This window comes from Humulus lupulus, chromosome 8, assembly GCF_963169125.1.
Source record: "Humulus lupulus chromosome 8, drHumLupu1.1, whole genome shotgun sequence".
In the NCBI taxonomy this organism is placed as follows: Eukaryota; Viridiplantae; Streptophyta; class Magnoliopsida; order Rosales; family Cannabaceae; genus Humulus; species Humulus lupulus.
The window spans coordinates 54,500,068-54,521,622 of record NC_084800.1 but is presented as its reverse complement, the minus strand read 5'-3'; the positions used below and the strand labels follow the sequence as shown (position 1 = coordinate 54,521,622).

Here is a 21,555-nt window from a genome sequence, read left to right as displayed (position 1 = left end):
CATGTAAGTTAAAGTTTTTTCTTTCTTTATTGATCTTAAATTATAGTAATATTGGTTTTTTAACATTTTCTTTTGGCAGGAACAAATGACCCAAGAGATGGAGAGGCAAAATATTCAAAGTAGTCGTTCAGGTTCTGAATCTGCTTTTAGTGAAGGTTCTACTACTAAATCAATACAGTATCAGGTTATGGATAAAGTTCTTGGCTCGAGGTCTGATTATCAAAGAGGAGTGGGATACAGGCCTAAAGGCAAAGGGAAGAAATCAGCATCTAGCTCCACAAGTCGAAGTCCAAGCCAAACTCAGTCACAAGTTCCTACTAATGTGACTCCAGAGATGATGGGAGTTTTGGCTGAGATGTAGGTTAAGATGGGTGATAAGGTTGAGTCAGAAAATTTTCAGACTGATTCTTCCCTCCATGACCCACGCTATGAAAGTTTATTGCAGCAGTTCTTACCTTCTCAACAACAAGGTAGTACATCTAATCAAAGCCCGGGGACGTCATCGATGCCACAGCAACCACAACAAAATTCTCCAAACATATCTGGTGGTTCCTCTCAGTCGCCACTTTTTAATTATATGTTTGGACTTTCTTCCCAGTCTCCTCAGACACAACCTATGGGAAGTCAGTTTGGAGGATTACCGCAGCAGCAGCAACAACAACCTATGTATGGTCAATTTGGGCCGTTCATGCAGCAGCAGCCAATATATCCTCATTATGGAGGATCGACACAGCAGCCCGTTTATAATCAGCAGTACTACACTTCTCCGAATCAACAACAGCAGCAGTCTTCTTTGATTCGCCCACAGCCTCGGCCATATTATCCTTCGCCGCCAGTACCACAGTCTCATGAATGTTTGAGTCGAAGCACGAATGTTGAAGATTTTTTAAATGAATCTTTTGATGAATACAATAATAATTAGTTTAGGTTTTATTATTTATTATTAAATTTAAGTGTATGTTTTTTTATTTTGAAAAGACAATTTTAGTATTTTAAAGTTGTATTTTTAATTTGGATATTAATTTAAATAATATTGATTTTATTTCTAAATTTTATTAATATTTTTTTAATTATAAGTTTAGTTATTTAATATTAATTATATATAATTTATAAAAATTAATTATTTTTTTAAAATATATTTTACAATTACCGGTGGATTATTACCGGCGGAAACCGTCAGTAATAATGTGTCAGACATGAATTCTGACCAAATTATTGCCGGCGGGCTCCGCCGGTAATAATCCATCGGTAATAATCTTATTATCGGCGGGAGGCTAGTTCCGTCGGCAATAACGACCTTTATCGATCGGTTTTTACCGGCGGAGCCCGCCGGTAAAAAGTATTGCCGGCGGCTTTCCTGACTATTGCCGGTGGTTTTCTCCGCCGGTAATAACCGTTTTTGTTGTAGTGTTAATAAAGACTTAAGTATATGGAGATGCATATGATTAATGTAAGCGCCTTTTGCTTATGACATTTTGTTTTGTATAACTTTTGTTTTTATTGTTAGACAGTTGAATAAGAGAAGTAAAATAGCACCATGAAAAAATTAAATATTTCTATTTACTACTTTTGATTAATTACAAAAAGTACTCCTGAAAATTCATTTAAACATCCTCAGAAACTTGGATGAATTTTGAAAGTATGGCAAATAGCATATCTCACTACAAATTTTATTACTTTTGATTATAATAAATTTTGTGACTAAAAATTAAAGAATTGTGAGCACAAAATAATCTTACGTATATATATCATAACTATAAAATTTGAGGCTAAAATATTATTATTACAAAAAAATATAATTTATAATAACTAAATGTATCTTTAAAAAATATTATTATTAAACAAAACAACAAACTTTTGTTATTATACATAATAGGATGCACTTTTTACTAACAAATCATTTTTTGTTAGGACTAGTTAAATTCAATAATTTCTATTTTTATTTTAAATGCATATGTAATAATAAATAAAAGAAGATAAGATTTCCAGCTCTATAGTCCTTAATTTTTATTGTTCTCCTGAAGGGCAACCACTTAAAGTGTTGTTGCTTTGATATTTTTTTCTCCCCAACTTGAGAGAATATTCTACTTTTTCGACAGTGAGACTGAAAGGGTGAACTTCTTCAGAATTAGAAAAAAAGAGAAAGTAAAACAACTGAAAAGAGTGTGAGCTGTTTGACTGACTTGTTTTATATATAAAATAAATAAACAAGAAACATACCAGCTCCACAAAATCTATCCTTTATGCCTTTCCAGTGAGTAATAAATTTTTATAAAAGAAAAAATTAACTTGATCGCTCCCGGCCATCTACATATTTATATAAAGTTGAGACTGTAGGTGATGATGTGGGATCCTTATATTTGAGCTTTTACATTATCTTTTTTCTTATTTTTTCAATTTTTTTTTAAATTTAGTTTACATTAGTATGTGTTGAGTAATATGCTCATTATTTGATTTTTCTTTTGGTAAAAATCTCACATAGTTTAGAAAGGTGTTGTAATTGTAGGGAACAAACTATAGTGGGGCTGAATCCCCTAGTGAAAAAAAAACATACATATAAAAATTTATATATTTTGGTTTTAGTTTAATAATTATCTAGCAAAATATTAAAAAAAATACCCCCACAAATATATTTTATAGAAATTAAGTCTCCATAAAAATAAATAAATTTACTAAAAGTAATTATAATTTTTGTTTGAAGTTGACAATTGTCATTTTTATAGTTCTTGATCCTTTCTAGTACACATATATATATATATATATACATATATATATTTTATTCCAAGTTCCTACTTAACAAAAAATCTGATCCGTTGCTGACTATAAATAAATAATTATTTTTTCCACTTTGATTTGTCTTTTTTTTTTCTTTAGGAGTGTATTAATTTAATTAATCTTGCTCAATTAATTGTAATTTTAAAAGAGAACTTTAATATTTATTTCTACATTATATTTTTTTTCTCATTGTTTCAATTTTTGCTAAGATTAGTTTAAAACCGTTAAAACCTTTATAAAGCTACTTTCTTTGGATCGCTCCCATTACTTTTATAAAACTACATACACTTGTACGTGCTGTTTAATGAATTATAAATACATATTACTTCTGACCACCCACAGCTACGTCGTTCATGCACACACGTACTGTGGGTATATATACATATGAATAGGAAAGACGAAAAAGAAAACAAACGATAATTATAATGGTCCATTACATTAATTTCAAATTATAACCCCGCTCTTATATCAAAAAGGAGAAAGAAAACCACACCAAAAAAAAAAAAAGCATATAGAAGAAGAACACCACTCAATAAAAAAATTGACTATTTAGTAATTAAAATGAACTCATCACTAAAAATTGAGCTCACAGTGCAATCGTCCACACTAATAATTGATCGATCAATTGCCACACTCCCCGGAATTGACAAAACATGAAATTTCATTAAGAATATCATCCAAGCCTTGAATATTATAATCTGGTACTACAGCTTGATCGAAATAAAGGTCACTAAGTGGTGGCAAGTGATCATCAAAATAGTAGTTAGCGATATTTTGGTCAACAGGGCGACTTATTTGGCCAGTCGACGACGTCGCTACATTTTTGGCTCGGTGGTCGTACTCGTCGTTGGGGTTCAAAACAGCAATATCCGACATGAAGATCTCGTCCAAGTCCAAGTCCATCAAAAACTCAGAAGACTTATTATAAATAACGTTGTTAATGTCAGAAGAAGCAGTAGCAGTAGCAGTAGCAGTAGAAGTAGTACTATTATAATTACTTTTGGTTTTATCATCAGCACTACTATTAATTTCCCACGAAGGAACTGAACTTTGATCGACCATGATCATTTGGTCCTCGTGATGGTGATGATGATGATGATTCAGTAGTAACCAACTTGAACTAGGAGAAGGGGTAACAACCTTGGAGCACCGAACTGCTTTTGTACGGATAACGTGTGCATTCATAGAATCATCATGATGATGATGATATTGATGATGATGATGATGAGGTATCGATGATCTTTCTGTGGACGGTTTCATAAGCTCCTCTAAGGATGTTCCTTTAACATTAATATTAATATTGATATTATTGATGTTGTTGACCCTCTTTCTCAAATTAGTGTTCCAGTAGTTCTTAATTTCATTGTCTGTTCGTCCAGGTAATCTTCCAGCAATCAAGGCCCACCTGCAACAACCATATTTCATTTTTTTAATACGTGTATACAAAATTCCAATGATAAATAACTAATTAATATAAGTAAAGTAGATATATATATAGGTATATATACCTGTTACCCAAGAGTCTATGCAGTCGCACAATGAGGTCGTCTTCATCAGTGGAAATGTTGCCTCTGGTAATACCTGGCCTCAGATAATTTAACCATCTAAGCCTGCAACTCTTCCCGCATCTCTTCAGTCCTGTTTGTGTATAAGTACCCAGTTAATCGAAGAAGAAGAAAAAGAACTATATATATAAATGATACAAAACACTTAATATATATATATGTACCAGCTCTTTTAGGAAGATCTCTCCATTTTCCTGGGCCATTTTTATTAATGTAGTCAGCAAGGATTTTGTCTTCCAAAGCAGACCAGGCTCCCCTGTTTAGCCCTTCTTTCTCACAACATGGTGATCTCCCCATATTTTCCTTCTTTCTTTAGGCCCCCAAACTCCAAGTCAACACAACTAACTTTTGTTTCTTATATTCGTCGACTCTTATGTGATGTGCCACACACATATATATAGGTAATAAATCACGTCCTATAAATATAAATGAATAAATCTAAATTAGAAACACGTGACAGTAGTTGATGTACTTTGATAGAGAAGGGGGCCCCTGCGGACAGTTTATAGAAACGTGGGAAATTTTCCATTCACTTAATTATATACATCCTTTTGCAGTAGATTTTCTTTAGTTTTACATGATCTATAGATCTATATTTCACTTTTTCTATTCGTTCATGCAACTTAATTATTAATTTCTCCTTTTCTGATTTTTTTTTTCTCAAGAACGTATTTTATGAAACAGGGATCCCCGTTTGCTAATTTGTTTTGAGGAAATTTGGTCTTCAAAGTAAAAAAGAAGCAAACTGAGGAAAATAGTTTGCTTTTTACTATTATTGAAATTTTTCTTTAAGTATTTCTAATTGCTTTTTAAAAAGGCAATTAAAGTTTATTTGCAATGGCTTTTTAAAATGCTATTAAAGCAAAATTTTAGTTATAAAGGTCACTTTAGTTTATCTTTAGCGGCATTCTAAAAATGTTATTTTATTTAATTCTCTTCTATATATTTTATGCATAAAAAGCATAGATAAAGAATTTTTTTGATTTAAAGGTTTGTTTTGTTAAATATTCATTTGAGATCATGCACTACCTCAAAAGAAAGAGCACTGGAAAAGTTGGTCAGATGGCGTTGAAGCTCGATATGAGCAAGGCTTATGATAGGATTGAGTGGCCTTTCTTGAAAGCTATGCTTTTGAAATTGGGTTTTGATCGTTGGTGGGTCAGACTGATTATGAGTTCAGTTACATCGGTGAAGTATTGGATTCAGGCCGGAGGTTGCTCAGTGGAACCTATTATTCCTACTCGAGGGATTCAGCAAGGGGATCCATTATCCCCCTATCTATTTATTCTTTGTGCCGAAGGTTTATATGCCCTTATTAATACTTTTGTTCGTAGACAATTGATACATGGGTGTCGTGTTGCTAGAGGCGCACCCAGTATATTCCATATGTTTTTCGCGGATGATAGCTATTTCTACTGTCGTGCGTTGGAGGATGAAGCTATTCAGGTCTTGAATCTCCTCAAGTGTTTTGAACGTGCTTCTGGCCAGAAGATCAATCTCTCTAAATCCTCTATTTTTTTCAGCAAAAACACCAAGGAGGATATTAAACTTCGGCTGTGTTCCATCTTGGGTATGAGGGAGGCCGATGCCCATTGCCTATATTTGGGACTACCTAACACGATGAGTCGCTCTAAGTCTGATGTGCTTGGCTTTCTCAAGGATAAATTGAGAAAAATGATAGAAAATTGGAATGGGAGATATTTACCTCGGGCAGGGAAAGAAATTCTTATAAAAACGGTGGCTCAAGCGATTCCGAATTATGCTATGAGTGTATTTTTGTTGCCTAAAGGAATGTGTCAGGAGTTGGAGCAGCTAATGTGTAATTACTATTGGAGGTCAAATTCCAAGCAAAGTAGGGGAATAAATTGGATGAGATGGGATCGTTTATGTGAACCAAAAATATTTGGCAGACTTGGCTTTCGACGGTTATATGATTTCAATATTGCTCTTTTAGGAAAGCAAGGGTGGAGACTCCACGTTCGGAAGGACTCGTTGGTCAGCTGTGTGTTTAAGGCTCGTTACCATCCTAAGGGTTCTTTCCTTGGAGCGAAATTGGGGAATAATCATAGTTTCATCTGGAAAAGTATCCATGCAGCTCAAGAATTAATTTGAAAGGGTGGTACAATGGCTGTAGGTTCAGGAGAAAATATTAGTATTCTGGGAGACCCTTGGCTTCCGGATAGTGCTCAACCGTTTGTTTTGTCTAGTCATCCGGGGTTACAGGGGAAGTTTGTAAACAGCTTGATGAAGACTGAGGAAAAAGCCTGGGATGCAGATGTAATCAAGGACATGTTCACGATACATGAACAAAATTTAATTCTGAATATCCCCTTGTTTGATTCTGTTACGGAAGATTGTTGGCAATGGAAGGGTGAACACTCTGGTATCTACTCAGTCAAGAGTGCCTATCGTATTACTCAGGAGTTGAAAGGGGTTGTTCATAGAGATAACAATTCTGGTTTCTGGAGGGATTTATGGAATCTAAAAATTCCACCCAAAGTGAAGGACCTTATTTGGAGGGCTGTTTCAAATTGCCTCCCAACTCGGTTCCAACTTAGCTATCGCAAGATAACCCTCCCTTCTTCTTTATGTCCAAGATGTTCGCGATATGTGGAAACCATTCCCCACTGTCTGGTGGGCTGCTCTTTCGCCATGGCTTGCTGGCGTTTTGCTGGTATACCAGTTGTTGCAATAGGGGACAACTCGTTTGGTGGGTGGCTGCAAGAGCGTTTTAAAGATTGGGGGGACGATATGAGGCATATGGCAGTTATGGTGTGCTGGGCATTATGGCAGGTTAGAAATGAGAAAGTTTGGAAGGGTTCAAATAGATCTGTGAAAGAAGTTATCGCATTGGCTAGAGGTAATTTTGATCAATGGAGATATGCTCATGATAGAACATTCATTCCCTCTCTGTTATTGCTACATCCAGGGGAAAGGGCTGAGCATTGGTCCGTACCAGGGGGAAACAAGATCAAAATCAACGTTGATGCAGCTGTCTTTCCTGATCTCAATAAGTTTGGCTATGGTTGGGTGGTTAGGGATGCCTCTGCTACTCTCCTCAGTGCTCATACAGTCAGCAAAGTTGGGAATATTGATCCTACTCTTGCTGAGGTGATTGGTGTCAGGGAGGTTCTGAGTTGGATTAAAGCCACTGGCCTCACTGATGTAGTTGTCGAGACAGACAGTTTAGTCACAGTTCAGGCTTGCAGAAATGAGGTTAAGATGCAGTCCATGTTTGGTTTCTGTATTGATGAGTGCAGGGCACTAGTCTCTAGTTTACATAATGTTTCTTTATGTTTTGTTAAGCGATCCGCTAATCGTGTTGCTCACCATTTGGCTCGAGCCTCATGTTTGAATGCTGGTTGCAGTTATTCGTTAGCTTCGGCGCCGAATAATTTGATTGATGTACTTTTGCTTGATATGGCTTAATGAAATTGCCGATTACCATTAAAAAAAAACTAATAAAAAATAGATATTATCAATTATATTAATTTAAATTTAAATTTAAATGTTATAAAATATTATTATTATAATAATATATAATACAAAAAAATATATTTAATAATTATATTAATATGAATTTAAATATTATTATAACAATAATATATAATCATAATTTTATACTAATTATATTATTATGAATTCAATTATTGTAAAATATTATTATTATAATATTTAATACAAGACTTATATGTAATACTTATATTAATATAAATTTAAATATTATAAAATATCATTATCATTATAATTATAATATATAATACATAATCTTAATTTTTATTAAAAAAATATTATTTATGTTTAAAAAAGTTATCATATTATATATATTTTTAAAAATCATAATAATATTTTGGTTTAATTTTTCATTTAATATATTTATGCCATTCTTATATATATAATTATTTATTTATTTTAAATTTATATGATAATGATACAAATTTAATAAAAATAATTAATAAATTATATAAATAAAACTAAGCAAACGTGCATTGCACATTGCTTGTATCTAGTAAAAAAATGTGTAGATGAAGAAAATTATTGGTTTTAAGGGTTTTTTTGTTAACTTTAACATAATATTACAAATTTAACGAAATATACATTTACAAGTTATTAAAAATAGATATTTATTAATTATATTAATATAAATTCAAATATTATAATAATATTTAATACAAAACTAAATATTTAATAATTATATAAAAAAAATTCAAATATTATAAAATATCATTACTATAATAATATATAATACATAATACATAAACTTAATTTTTATTATTTATATTTATAAAGAGAATGTTACACCCAGATTTCGAGACTTGAGGTTGTGACCTCGAAAGCTGGATCTGTCAGAGGTGAGTTCGCGATAGCTAAAATACATGTTCGTAATCCAGATGCTGAATCTTCAGAGCAGGTGACAACCTCGAAGATGGGCAGGCTCGAAGTCCTTATAAGCTCGAAAAACATAGCATTCGGAGTATATCCATTTTCGGGCAGCCACGGATCAATTGGACTGAGCTTGGCATGAGTGTGAGCTCGGAGTAAGGCGGCCTCGGCAGTATTTACCCACTCCAAGTTGGTTTTGGGAAAATAAGGCAACTTGTAATTTACTCAGAGACTTAGGCTGGCATGGTGCTGATTGCTGATCTCGAACGACTTTATAGGTCACTTGAGAAGACGCAGTCCGTGCATTCAAGAGATATTTATTGTTGTAACTTCCCTACAATAAAGGGATATTAACTAGTCGGTTATACGCCCCCTGGTCTTCAGGGGACGTTTCCTTGTATATAGGAGTTACATGCTTTAAAGCTATTAAATTTATTAATATATAGAATAACTTCCTGAAACGTGTGTGATAGTATTATGAGATCTCCTCTATAAATAGAGAAGTCATGTACCATTGTAAAGGGGGGAAATTTTGTGATCTTAAGAGAACCTCTGGAGAATTCATCCCTGAAGAATTTCCAGAAATTTCCTAAGTTCCAATAACAAAGACTTGTGGACTAGGCAGAGTTAACTGCTGAACCACGTAAAAAACTCTCATTGTTTTATTGTGTTATTCTTGCCATAGTTCTTTACTGTTTACGTGCTCTACATTTTAAGTTGACGAAAAACGGCGTCAATAGAGAAGTAACCACATAAGAAATTATAATAATATTTATCTTCTATCAAGATTAAACAAACTTATTCTCCAATAATAAATATGTGATTTGAATAATATTATAAATATCTTATACATTAAACAGTATAGTTTATGATCTAAAATGTTATCATATATTATTATTTTTTTGAAAAATTCATAAACAATGTTTATGTTTAATTTTCTTTTAATATGCGAATATCATTCTTTTATATATATATACTATTATTTATTTAAAATTTATATACAATCATAAAAATTTAATAAATTTTTAAAATAAAACTAAATAAATGTAGATAATACTAGAAAGATGTTTAAAATAATAAAAAGGAAACTATAATCTATTAGCATTTTTTTACTTTCTAAATGCCACTGAAAGTTTACTTTTTTGTTACATTTTATGAAAAGTATTTGTGTGCGCTTTTTATTATTATTTTTTTGGCATTTTGTAAAAGCAAATAAACGCCTGATTTTTTTATCTTTATTTTTTCCGTAAGGCATTGATCATGAGTTCCACTGTCAATATGATCGTCCATGTCTTTCTTTTTTAATATATATCATTATCCTGGAAAGTCTGAAGTCTAGTAAACCAGGTCCCAAGGTGAATTCCTTTTGGAACAAACATCGAGAAAAAAATTCTCTAAAAACAAAAACATCGAGAAGAGAATCTTACATATATAGTCACAACTTACATGACATCTTTCTCATTGGTGGCAAATTAATCGAAATTCTTTTTGTGAACCGGCCTATAATATTATTAATACGTTGTGTCTCTCTATATAACATCTAATTCTTAAAAATTATATATATTAATTTTTTATTGTTTCAAATTTTGGTATGTATAGTTATGAAGAAAAAAAAAGTTGTGTATAAAACAGTTAATGATTTGATTTAAGTACATGTGATTTTTGTTTAGTGCTATAAGTTCTTGTCGTACACCATAAATTCGTGACCGTTAACTTGGTTTAGACACCTATGTGGCAGTCTATAATCAATTTATATAAATTTAATTTGGTATAATGACCATAAAAATACTAGATATTTTTAAATACTTTTATTTATATATTAATTAATTTTTTTTCGGAGTAAAAAATATTAAATATTTTTTAATAATTTCACTTAAGTACTAATTTTTTTTTATTTTGATAGTAATAATACCAAATTTTTATTAATAGCTACACTTAAGTACCAAATCTTTTAAGATAATTTTTTGATATAAATAAAATTGATTTTATATATTTTATAAAAATTATTTAAAGAATATATATGTGCCAATAATACTAAATCTCTACTAATGATGACACTTAAATATAAATTCAATTTTTTTCTTCTAATTTTTTATTAGTTGTTTATATACTTTTTAAAATAAAATTGATTTTCTATATTTTTTTCAAAATAATTTAAAGAATATTTACAACAATAATACTAAATCTCTACTAATATTTACCCTTAAATATAAATTCAATTTTTTTTATCCTTTCTATTGTTTCCATTTAATTTTTTAGATTTTAATAATTTAAAATTGATTTTAAAAATTATTCAAGGAATATTTGAAATAATTATCTTTTAAAATTAGCAAATATTTGGTATTATTGTCGTGGCAAAAAAATTGGTACTTAAATACAACTATTAATAAATATTTTGTATTATTGCTGCCAAAATAAAAGAATTGGTACTTAAGTGAAACTATTAACAAAGATTTAATATTTTTACCGTCGAAATTTTTTGGGATATAAGTGAAATTATTTGAAAATATATATTTGATATTTTTTCCGCTATTATTCCATTTAATTCTATTAAATATTTTAAAAAAATCATAAAAACTTTTAATTAAAAAAATTCAAACTAGAATTGATTATATAAGAAAATAAATTTACAAACCACCTTAATATTAAAAAAATCTATTAAAAAAATTAAAAAAAAATGAATCCATAATCTAAATTTTGAAACTTAGAGCACTCCCAATGGAGGAGGTAACATGTCTTATTCTTTATAATATAGAGAAAGAATGGTTAAATAGTCTTCCAATGAGTAATGTAAATTTATATTTTTTTTACCTAAATGAATAGTATTTCTCTATATGTATGGAAACACTATTCATCAAACTATAAATATTTTATTATTTTTTTATAAACTTTTGTATATATATATATATGAGTGTGATACTATTATATTTAATTATTTTATTTCTTAAAATGAATAAAAAATATATTTTTTTAAATATAATATTTAAATGATGTAGAGAAAAAATAGAGAAGTTGGTGTATGGTATAATGTAAAAGTTTGAGGTAAATTATAAAAATATATGTTTTTGTGATGTATTTTGTAATACACTTTCTCTATAATATTTATTTAAAACTCACAAAAACATATTCCTTCAGTTCATTTATACATATATTTATAATAGCTATACACAAACTCCAATTAATCTATATCTACATTTACATATCTTTTATATAATATTTTAATAGTATTATTTTTCTTTATAAGCTTTCTCTCTCCCATTTAATATATATTTATTATTATTTTTTATTTTTCAATTATTTTATTTTACTTTAATTAATAAAATATGTTTAAAGATATAATATTTAAATGATGTAGAGAACATAGAGAAGCTGATGTATGGTATAATGTAAAACTTAGATGTAAAATAGAAAAATGTGTTATTTTATGTATGGTATTTTGGGGAGGTAAAATAAAAATGTATGGTAGTTTGGGGAGGTATTTTAAAGGATGAAGTAAAACATCTATTGGGAATGCTCTTAATCCCTTCAATGCTTACAAAAAGCCCTATCAGGTAGACACAGAGGAGGCAAGCTAGAGGTTGAGACGACAAACTAGCAATGAGGAATTGGGCGAAGAGGAAACAATTGGTCACTCCAGTGATGGGGCAATAATGAGTGCGAATTTATTTTTGTTGGTGTGATTTGTAATTTTAGATCACAAATTTGAAAGAGACAGGACACAATATCTCATTTGTATGATGTATGATTTTATAGGAAGGAGAGAGACTAAGACGAACGAAGAGCTTAGAAATGATGGAGATAACAATTGCTTTTTGATATTTATTAGGAGGGGACTTTGAAGGATGAAGATGAGATTCATTATTAAAATTATTATTTTATAGTTTTAACATAAATATTTAATATATTTTAAAAGGACAGATGTGACATTTTACATATTTTTTTGTCTTTTTATTAGATTCCTCCAAAAATGGAGGGATTGATTTTTTAATGTTTGGAGGGAGAATGTTTCCTCCATCTCGGAGATCCATCATTTCTTCCTCTTGCCAAACAAATGATTTTACTTTTCATTCCACTACTCTCTTTCCAGCTCTCTCTCCTTTGTACCAAACAAAGTGTAAGATTTGATGGAATATGATGTGATTTTGGTTATAATTTAGATATATTTAGCCATGAGATAATTTCTTCATCCTTTTTAAATAAATTATGGGTTTAACTTTTAAATTAAATCTATATTATTTAATTTGGGAGTTTTGACATTCTTGGTGTTATTGACTATCAACAATTTGAAAGTAAAAAAATGGTGAATGGTGCGAGGAGAAAGAAAACTCCTTATTTTTTCACGGATCCATGCTGAATTTCATTTTAAAAACATTTTATTTAATTAGGTTTTGTATATTTTTATTTGATTTGATTTGAGTTTTTTAGGTTATAATTAAAATTATAAATAATATTTAGGGTTTTAAATATTTTCTTCTGTTAAAATTTATATTTTTAGGTTTCTTTGATAAAATTTTAAATGATTTAATAAGTTAAAACTATTATGGATTAATAATAGACTGCCGGATAGGTCTCTGAACCAAGTTAATGGCTATAGAAAAATGGTGGTGGAAGTATTTTTGGCCAAACAAAATTATGTAGGTATTTAAGTCACGTTTGGTTGGAGAGAATAAAAATAGAAAATAAATGAATAGAGATGAAATTGAATAAAAATTAACAAGATATAAATTTTTTTTCAATTTTGCATTTGAATGTTTTTTCATCTCATTTGCAAATAGAATAGTCATTCCACAAAAATAGAAAAAATCATTCTCTTGAAATAATATTTTAATACTCTAAAATAGAACTAAATAAATAAACGAAATGAAAATTGATTTATTTCTATTTTATTACTCCTAATCAAACATCATTTTAAAATGCAATTATATGCATTAATTAAGTATTTTCACTGCAATGTTAATGAGAAAATACGTATTCTCTATGTATTAAGTGTGGCAAGTACTGTAAAAATTATTGCAAATATGATAACCCTCGTGAACACGCATACTCTTTAGCATATAAATTTGATCCAAACTCTCAATTTAATGAATTCTCCATTACAAAAAACTTCGCTTAATTCGTACATAAATGTCTAGCCTTATGATTACTCTCCGCTTAAACTACAATCGTCAAATTAGAGACTCAATATTGTAAATGTCTCTCAATGTCATCCAATCCCTTTAATACCTATACTTTTCAAACCTTCCTTCTGAACTTATTTATATAATGCATATTCAATTTGATTAGATTGTTTAACGATGATAACTTTAACATTTGAGTTGGGGTTTTCCAATATCTCTGTGTTTACACTTTCTAATAATATTTAGGTTCTTAAAAGTTGATTTTTATAATTTAAGGGAAATTGGTGAAAATAGCCTCTTTTTTTTAAGTGATTTTGCACTCTGGCCTACGATTGATAATTTTTTGCAAAATGACCTCTGTCTAAAATTCGACCAGTTGTCAAAAATTTTCGACCAGTTGTCTAAATTTTTCGACCAGCTGTCAAAATTTTCGACCACCTGTCTAAATTTTTCGACCACCTGTCTAAACTTTCGACTATCTATCTAAATTATGAGAGATCATTTTGCAAAGAATTATTAAAACTAGGCTAGAGTGCAAAATGACTTAAAAAAATAGGTCATTTTGCCAAGAAGCCCATAATTTAAATCCCTATCATTTCCAAATTGTATTAGTTAGGTTTAAAAGTTGATTTTTTATTATAGTAAAATCTTTTTATAGTAATAATGTTGGAACAACTATATTTTATTTCTACGAAGAAGTTATAACTTAATAGAATTATGTTTATAAAATGTTGTAAATATACATATTTAAATTTAAATTAAATAATACACTACAACAAAAATGGTCTTTATGGGTGACAGTTGTCGCCCTAATAATACCCAAAGTCGCCGATGATGGTCATTAGCGGCGACATGTCACCACTGACGTGTCGTCGCTAATATTTTGACGCTAATGTTGATTGTTAGCGGCGATTAAATAGTCGCCCCTAATAATTAGTATTAACGGCAACAATTTCCCCCCCTAATAACTTGAATGTCGACCCTAATAATCGTGATTCTATAATCATATTTTGCTCCTGATAATAAAAAGTTGCCCCTAATAATATAATATTAGCAGCGACTTATATATTATTAGGGGCGACAATATAATTAAAAAAATATTAAAATAAATTATTTAAATAATATTTTTTAATTTATAATATCAAAATTAAATATGCATAAAATTAATAATACTAAAATTAATTATGCTTAAAATTAATAATTTATTCAAAAAACAATCCAATAATATAATATTATCCAAATTAAATATCCATACAATAATTTATTAATTAAAAGTTATTGTTTAATACAATAATAGATAGAATATCTCAACTCTCGACGTCCTCCATATTGTCTCCTTCTTCTGATGGCTGCGGTGCCTGTGGTGTGTGCAGAGGCATCGCCCATGGATACTGTGGAGGTAACGATGATTCTCCTGGTCCATACATGTATGGATACGGATAGGGTGGAGATTGAGACAATGACCCACTCATAAGAGGAGGCGAGGGTTAGGACGAAGGTTCGCTCATATGATGGTGATAAACCTAAGAGTATGGAGGCATTGGCTATTTATTTTTCTAATCAATAAATAAGGAGTGGAATTTTGATAATACATTTAAGTTTATCTTTAGACATACTAAGAACCTTCTAAACATATTTAAACATGTCCTTGAAATGGATCAGATTTTACCAATAAAAACTTTTGGGAGAAAAGACTAGAAAAAACAAAAAGATGAAGGAAATATTTTTCTAAATTTTATAATTGACTTTGTTTATTAAATATTTTTTTTTGCTTTTGAATATATATATTTATAAAGTTGTAAATTTTATAAAAATTATATTAAATTTAACTCTCTCTTTTTAATGTAAATAAAGAAAAATGAAATTCAATTTTTCACTGCTTAAAATCCAACTTCCTTTGACCAGAAAAAAAATATCCATCTTCCAAACATGGGGTTAGTTAAAGTTTATTTTTGCTAAAACTCAAGAGATCATGGAGATATTTTTATCCTTGAAAGTTCTTAATATATATTCCTCAAGATATATATATATATATATATATTGTAAAAAATCTATCCACATTCATTGATTAAAGAGGAAAAAAAAAAACAAGTTTTGAGTTTGAAAATTTTACTTTGTTCTTTGGGAAAAAATTAAGTGCTCTAGAGTAAAATTGATTTACCTTTCCTTTCTATTTTTGTTATGAATTTAAAAGAAAAAAGAAACAACATAGTATTTGAGGACTCAACTGATATAATTTGGAAAGATTTGGGCCCTGTTAAAATAATAAGTAAATTTTTGGAACTTAACTAATATTATTTAAAAAAATGTTGGATAAAAATTAATTTTTGGTACCAATCAGTGGGGCTCTTCAGTGTTCTTGATATGTGAACAGTTTTCGGCGCGGTTTTTTTATGACCGTGTATATTGTAGTTATTTAGAGCATCATGCAAATTTTCAAAAAATTCCGAATAGTTTACAGTACCGAAAACTAAGTTCAAACATCCTGTTGCACATGTGACTAATTTTTTTTATGCACGTAGAAAACAACATGTTTGAACCTAGTTTCTAGTACTGTAAACTATTCAGAATTTTCTGAAAATTTGCAAGATACTTTAAATAACTACAATATCACTACTAGAAATATAGGCTTTTACTTCGTTTTTTTACACATAGAATATAAAAAACTGAAATAAAAGTTTTTCAATGGGTTTTTACTTCGCTTTTGGGAATGGTAGAACATAAAAATAGGTTATTACTTCGGTTTCTTAAAAAAACAAAGTTAAAATAGAAAATGAGAAAGGGTCATGTTTGGTTTGCATACTATATTGGGGCTTGTCACTTCGGTTTTTATGAAAAACCCGAAGTGAAAAGTGGAGCAAACCAAACGCAGCCCTGAAGGCTTTTACTTCGGTTCTTATATAAAAACCGAAGTAAAAAGGTTTCTACTTCGGTTTTTATATAAGAACCGAAATAAAAGAGTTTTAATACCCTTAATATATAGCTCTAGCCTCATTTGTCTCTCTGAAGCAAAAATCTCAAATGCCAAACCTAGAAAACCTCCATTATTGTCGTATTCCCACGAGGGTTTCACTAAATATACCATTTTTTAATATTTTTTTTACCATTTGAAACAATTTTTCTTACTTAAAAACAGAAATATTAGTTCCATTTTTATTTTTGAGGGAGAAAATAATGACTTTTGGTGTTGGTACTTTTAGGGTTCGAAAATTGGTATTGTTATTGGACTTTGATGGGTTTTCTTACATTAAAATGTGTTCTTGAGCTTCAAAAAATGTATGAATCACTAAATCTTTGTTTGTATGATTTTTTTTATATTTTCAATATTATTTTCATTTTTTTTCTTATAGATATAATGTGTTTATTAAATATAGGTTTTAGAGTTGCTAATATTGATTTAGAGGTTATTTTGAGCATCAAAGAAGGTTTGTTACCTTAAAACTTTGTTTGTGTTAATTTTTTTTTTATATTATTCCGAATTTAATACTTATTTTTTAGTATATTTGTGTTACATTTTATTTATTTATTTTGTTATTTTATATAATGCTATTAATTATATATATATTAGTAAAATTTAAAAATTGTTGTGACTTGCTATTTAAATTTCTAAACATGGCTTCAATAGATAATATTGTTGCCAATGTTAGAACTTGAAATGTTTGGATTATTAGTGACATTTTTTTTTTATTTTCTATAACTAGCTAGCTTGATATGTTGTTTCATGATTATGTAACTAGTTTAATTAATTATGTAATTGATTTTTATTTATTTTTATTTAAGCTTTTTAGCAGGGTTGTTGATTTAGTTGCCAATTTGGTATTGATTTTGGGTGACTTCAAGAGTAATATTGGAGGTGAGTGATCTTTACATTTTATTTATTACTATTGCAATATTTATTTATAAAATTAGAGTTAAATCATGCATGTTTTAATTTAGTGAAGTAGGTTCTGGGAAATTTGTTGTTGGCGGTGATATAAGAATGTAATTATGTGTGTTGATTTTGTGTTTGTTTGTGTTGAATTTATATATAATTATAAATTTGGGATATGCTACAAAAACAAATGAAACTCTGCCAATTTTTTATAGATTTTATTAATTGTTTTCCTTTTTCAATTCGCACACTATGTCGAGATATTTTGTGTGTTATTTATAGGTTTTTAATTTTTGAAGATGTTAAAATGTAATTGTTATGCTGTCGAAATTTTGTTAGACTTAGGAAAATTTAATTATTAAACTTTAATTATGTTGGATGTCCTAGAAAAAAGAACTAGGAGTGGAAGATGTAGAGAGATATGAAATTTGGATAAGAGCGCGAGAAACGAAGAAGACTCTTGTCGAAGATAATTTGGACAAAAAAATTGAAGAAATAGTTGTAAGTGTTTTAAAGCAAAGTAGGAATTTTTTTAAAGTGTTGTTACAAGTTACTAATTTAATCTATCATTGGTTTGTTTCGTAGAATGAACTAAATGACAAAATTACTAGTAGCTAAATTGTCGCCAAGGGTCAGGAGGACATCTTGCCAATTCAACAAGAATAGTTAAGCCGATTGATGACTTAAATTTATTAGTAAGGCTATTTTGTTTATACATACTTTTAGTTTTATGTGAATGTATATATAAATGTTTATGCTATTTTACTTAATTACAATTATGTGAATGTATATATGAATGATTAGGTTCTTCTACTTAATAATTATGTGAATGTATAAATATTTTATTTTATAAGAATTTTAATTCTAAGTATATAAATTTTGTGATTTTTATTTCTGTTATAAATTAAATTAAAATAAACCAAAATATATATAACTATAAATTCATATAATTAGACTATTTAAAAAAAATTAGGGCAAAAAAAAAATATAAAAATAGAATTTGGCCATTTAAATATAATTAGAAATAATTATTAGAAAAATAGGGGCTTTCTACTTTGGTTATTATGTAAAAAGCGAAGTAGAAAGTGGGGATTCTACTTCGATTATTATGTAAAAACCGAAGTAGAATCCCCACTTTCTACTTCACTTTTTTCATAATAACCGAAGTAGAAAGCATATTTTTCACTTCGGTTTTTAACTACTTTTTACTTTGCTCTGAACTACTGCAGTTGCGAATTTTAGCGAAAATCGAAGTAAATCCAGCTTAAAAACCGAAGTAAAATCTATTTTTTCTTGTTGTGTATACACTGTCATAAAATAAAATCGTGTCGAAAACTATTCACAGGTCGAGAACACTGAAGAACTCCATTAGTATACATGCGAGAATTTCCACCTTGATCTAGTGGTGATACCGAAAACTTAAATGAATAGTCATCACTCTTAAGAACAACCAATAATTGGTATATAAGAGTTTTTTTATTTTCTATTTGTAGCAAGTGTTTTAAGTTATTTATTAAATTAACTTGAACTAGCGGGATTTATCACAATATAAAAATGTGTTTTCATTCATTAAACCTATCCCCTGAGTTATTATATATACCATTTTATTTATTTTCTTTTAATCATTATTAAGTAATATGGATACCACTACTGATGAATATAGTTTTATGTGGTTAATCTATAAGGACGAAAATAGCAGTAATTCAAGAACAGTCCCTTATGTACACTATTATCATTCATTAATTACTCATGATCTTCATGTACATCAAACCAACATCGTTTAGGAAAATTAAAAAAAAAAAAGTGAAATTTTTGTGAAATTAATTTAAAATATGTTTCTTTATTATGTGCGGTATTTATGAGTACATGCATATTCAAATTGAATAAGCTGAAAAATTCAAATAATTTCATATTTTTGGTCTAAGTACAAAATCTATCTCAACAATAAATTTTGAGCATTGCAAATTTGCGATAGATACTATCGATATTTTATTCGTATCAAGATATTTTATTTTCAATAGTCTTCCAATGGGTGATGTAAAGTTATATTTTTTACCTAAATGAATAGTATTTCTCTATACGTAGTGAAACACTATTCATCAAGTTATAAATATTTTATTATTTTTTTTATAAACTTTTGTATATATATATGAGTGTTATACTATTATATTTAATTATTTTATTTCTTAAAATGAATAAAATATTTTTTAAAAATATATATTTAAATGATGTAGAAAAAAAATAGAGAAGTTGATATATGGTATAATGTAAAAGTTTGAGATAAATTATAAAAAAAAAATGTTTTGGTGATGTATTTTGTAATACATTTTCTCTATAATATTTAGCTAAAACTCACAAAAACACTTTCCATCAGCTCCTTTATATATATATTTATAATAGCTATGCACAAACTCCAATTAATCTATATCACATTTACATAACATTTACATATCTTTTATATCATATTTTAATATTATTATTTTTCTTTATAAACTTTCTCTCTCCCATTTAGTATATATATTTATTATTTCTTTTTTCTTTTTCAATTATTTTATTTTACTTTAATTAATAAAATATATTTAAAGATATAATATTAAAATGATGTAGAGAAATATATAGAGAATCTGATATATGGTATAATGTAAAACTTACAGATAAAATAAAAAATTGTGTATTTTTTTAAAGTATTTTAAAAAATGGAGTAGATCATTCATTAGGAGTGCTCTTAAGCTTAGAATGCATTCATTCCGAAGCATATGCGATTTCTAAAATTTGTGACATGAGAGTTTTTGATCGGGATATTATCCGCATGTCAAGATCTTGATGAATTCTTTTTTATTTTTTTAAATGACATGTCTATTGGAAAAAAACTTAAATTTAGTACAATTTAATAAAATTTATAACTATTACAAATATATCTAGAAATAAAAAATATATTGAAGAAATAGTATTTTATAAAATTTTAAGAATATTTTTCTCACGCAATTTTTTTCTTGGTAAAATTCAATTGGTATGCTTGAATGTCAGAATTTAGGTATATGATTAGAACATCTCCAATGCATGGTGTAAATTTTGTGGCAAATTTAACACAAAATAAATTAATATTATATTTGACTCAATATTTGAAATTGTGCTCCAATGTATAAAATACAAATTAACAAAAAAAAAAAACAATAATTCATTTAATATTTATTGAGAATATACAAAAGTTAATTTTTTTATTATCCAAATTATATACTACAACAAATTTGTTATTAAAAAAGTAAACAAAAAATGATATATGATTGATCATTAATTGTCAACTACTAAATTATAATAATTAGTGGCAATATGGTAAATAAAAAAATAGTATTTATTGATGTGCCAAATTTGACCCATGTTATATTTTATGCCAAATTTGGCACAACTTTTAGCATGTGCCAAATTTGGCATACCTTTTAACATCATCCAAGTCATTTTTTTTTATAAGAATTGCTAAATATAGCATTGCAACCGCTTTTTGGCACTCTATTAGAGATGATCTTAATTCTCGCAAAATACTCCTAATTCCTAAGGGGATACATCACTACCTACCTCTTAGGTGACTTTTTTAATAGGCTGTGTAATACAATTCCTAAAATACATCTGTACGCCCTGCTTTTACTACGGGCTGATTAGCAGGTCGAGCCTCGGACTAATCAAGGTTAGTCCGAGGATTTCCCCAGGTCAGAGATTTGGTTTCTAGGTCGTATCCACTTAGCCCGAGGTATCCTCAAGAACTCGCCAATGCTGCCCAAGACTGAGGGAAGGAGTCCTTCAGGCCGAAGGTTGGGCCAATGAAGCAGCTCGTTGTGCGAGCTTCTGC

The 21,555-nt window shown here is 28.7% G+C and overlaps 3 protein-coding genes across 3 annotated transcripts; 2 read left to right on the top strand and 1 right to left on the bottom strand.

The window, feature by feature from the left end:
• The first annotated feature begins 367 nt into the window (after window positions 1-367).
• On the top strand, window positions 368-922 carry LOC133795411 (epsin-2-like). Its single transcript, XM_062232860.1, has one exon. The coding sequence runs from the start codon at window positions 368-370 to the stop codon at window positions 920-922; it is 555 nt and encodes a 184-aa protein (XP_062088844.1).
• Window positions 923-3,396: 2,474 nt separating this feature from the next.
• On the bottom strand, window positions 3,397-4,685 carry LOC133795410 (transcription factor MYB74-like). Its single transcript, XM_062232859.1, has 3 exons — window positions 4,505-4,685; window positions 4,284-4,413; window positions 3,397-4,180 (listed from the first exon to the last, which is right to left on the bottom strand). Exons 1-3 carry the CDS (start codon window positions 4,635-4,637, stop codon window positions 3,397-3,399), a joined length of 1,047 nt encoding a protein of 348 aa, XP_062088843.1. The 5' UTR covers window positions 4,638-4,685.
• A 1,779-nt stretch (window positions 4,686-6,464) lies between these two features.
• On the top strand, window positions 6,465-7,769 carry LOC133795409 (uncharacterized). Its single transcript, XM_062232858.1, has one exon. It carries the CDS (start codon window positions 6,465-6,467, stop codon window positions 7,767-7,769), a length of 1,305 nt encoding a protein of 434 aa, XP_062088842.1.
• Window positions 7,770-21,555: the final 13,786 nt, after the last annotated feature.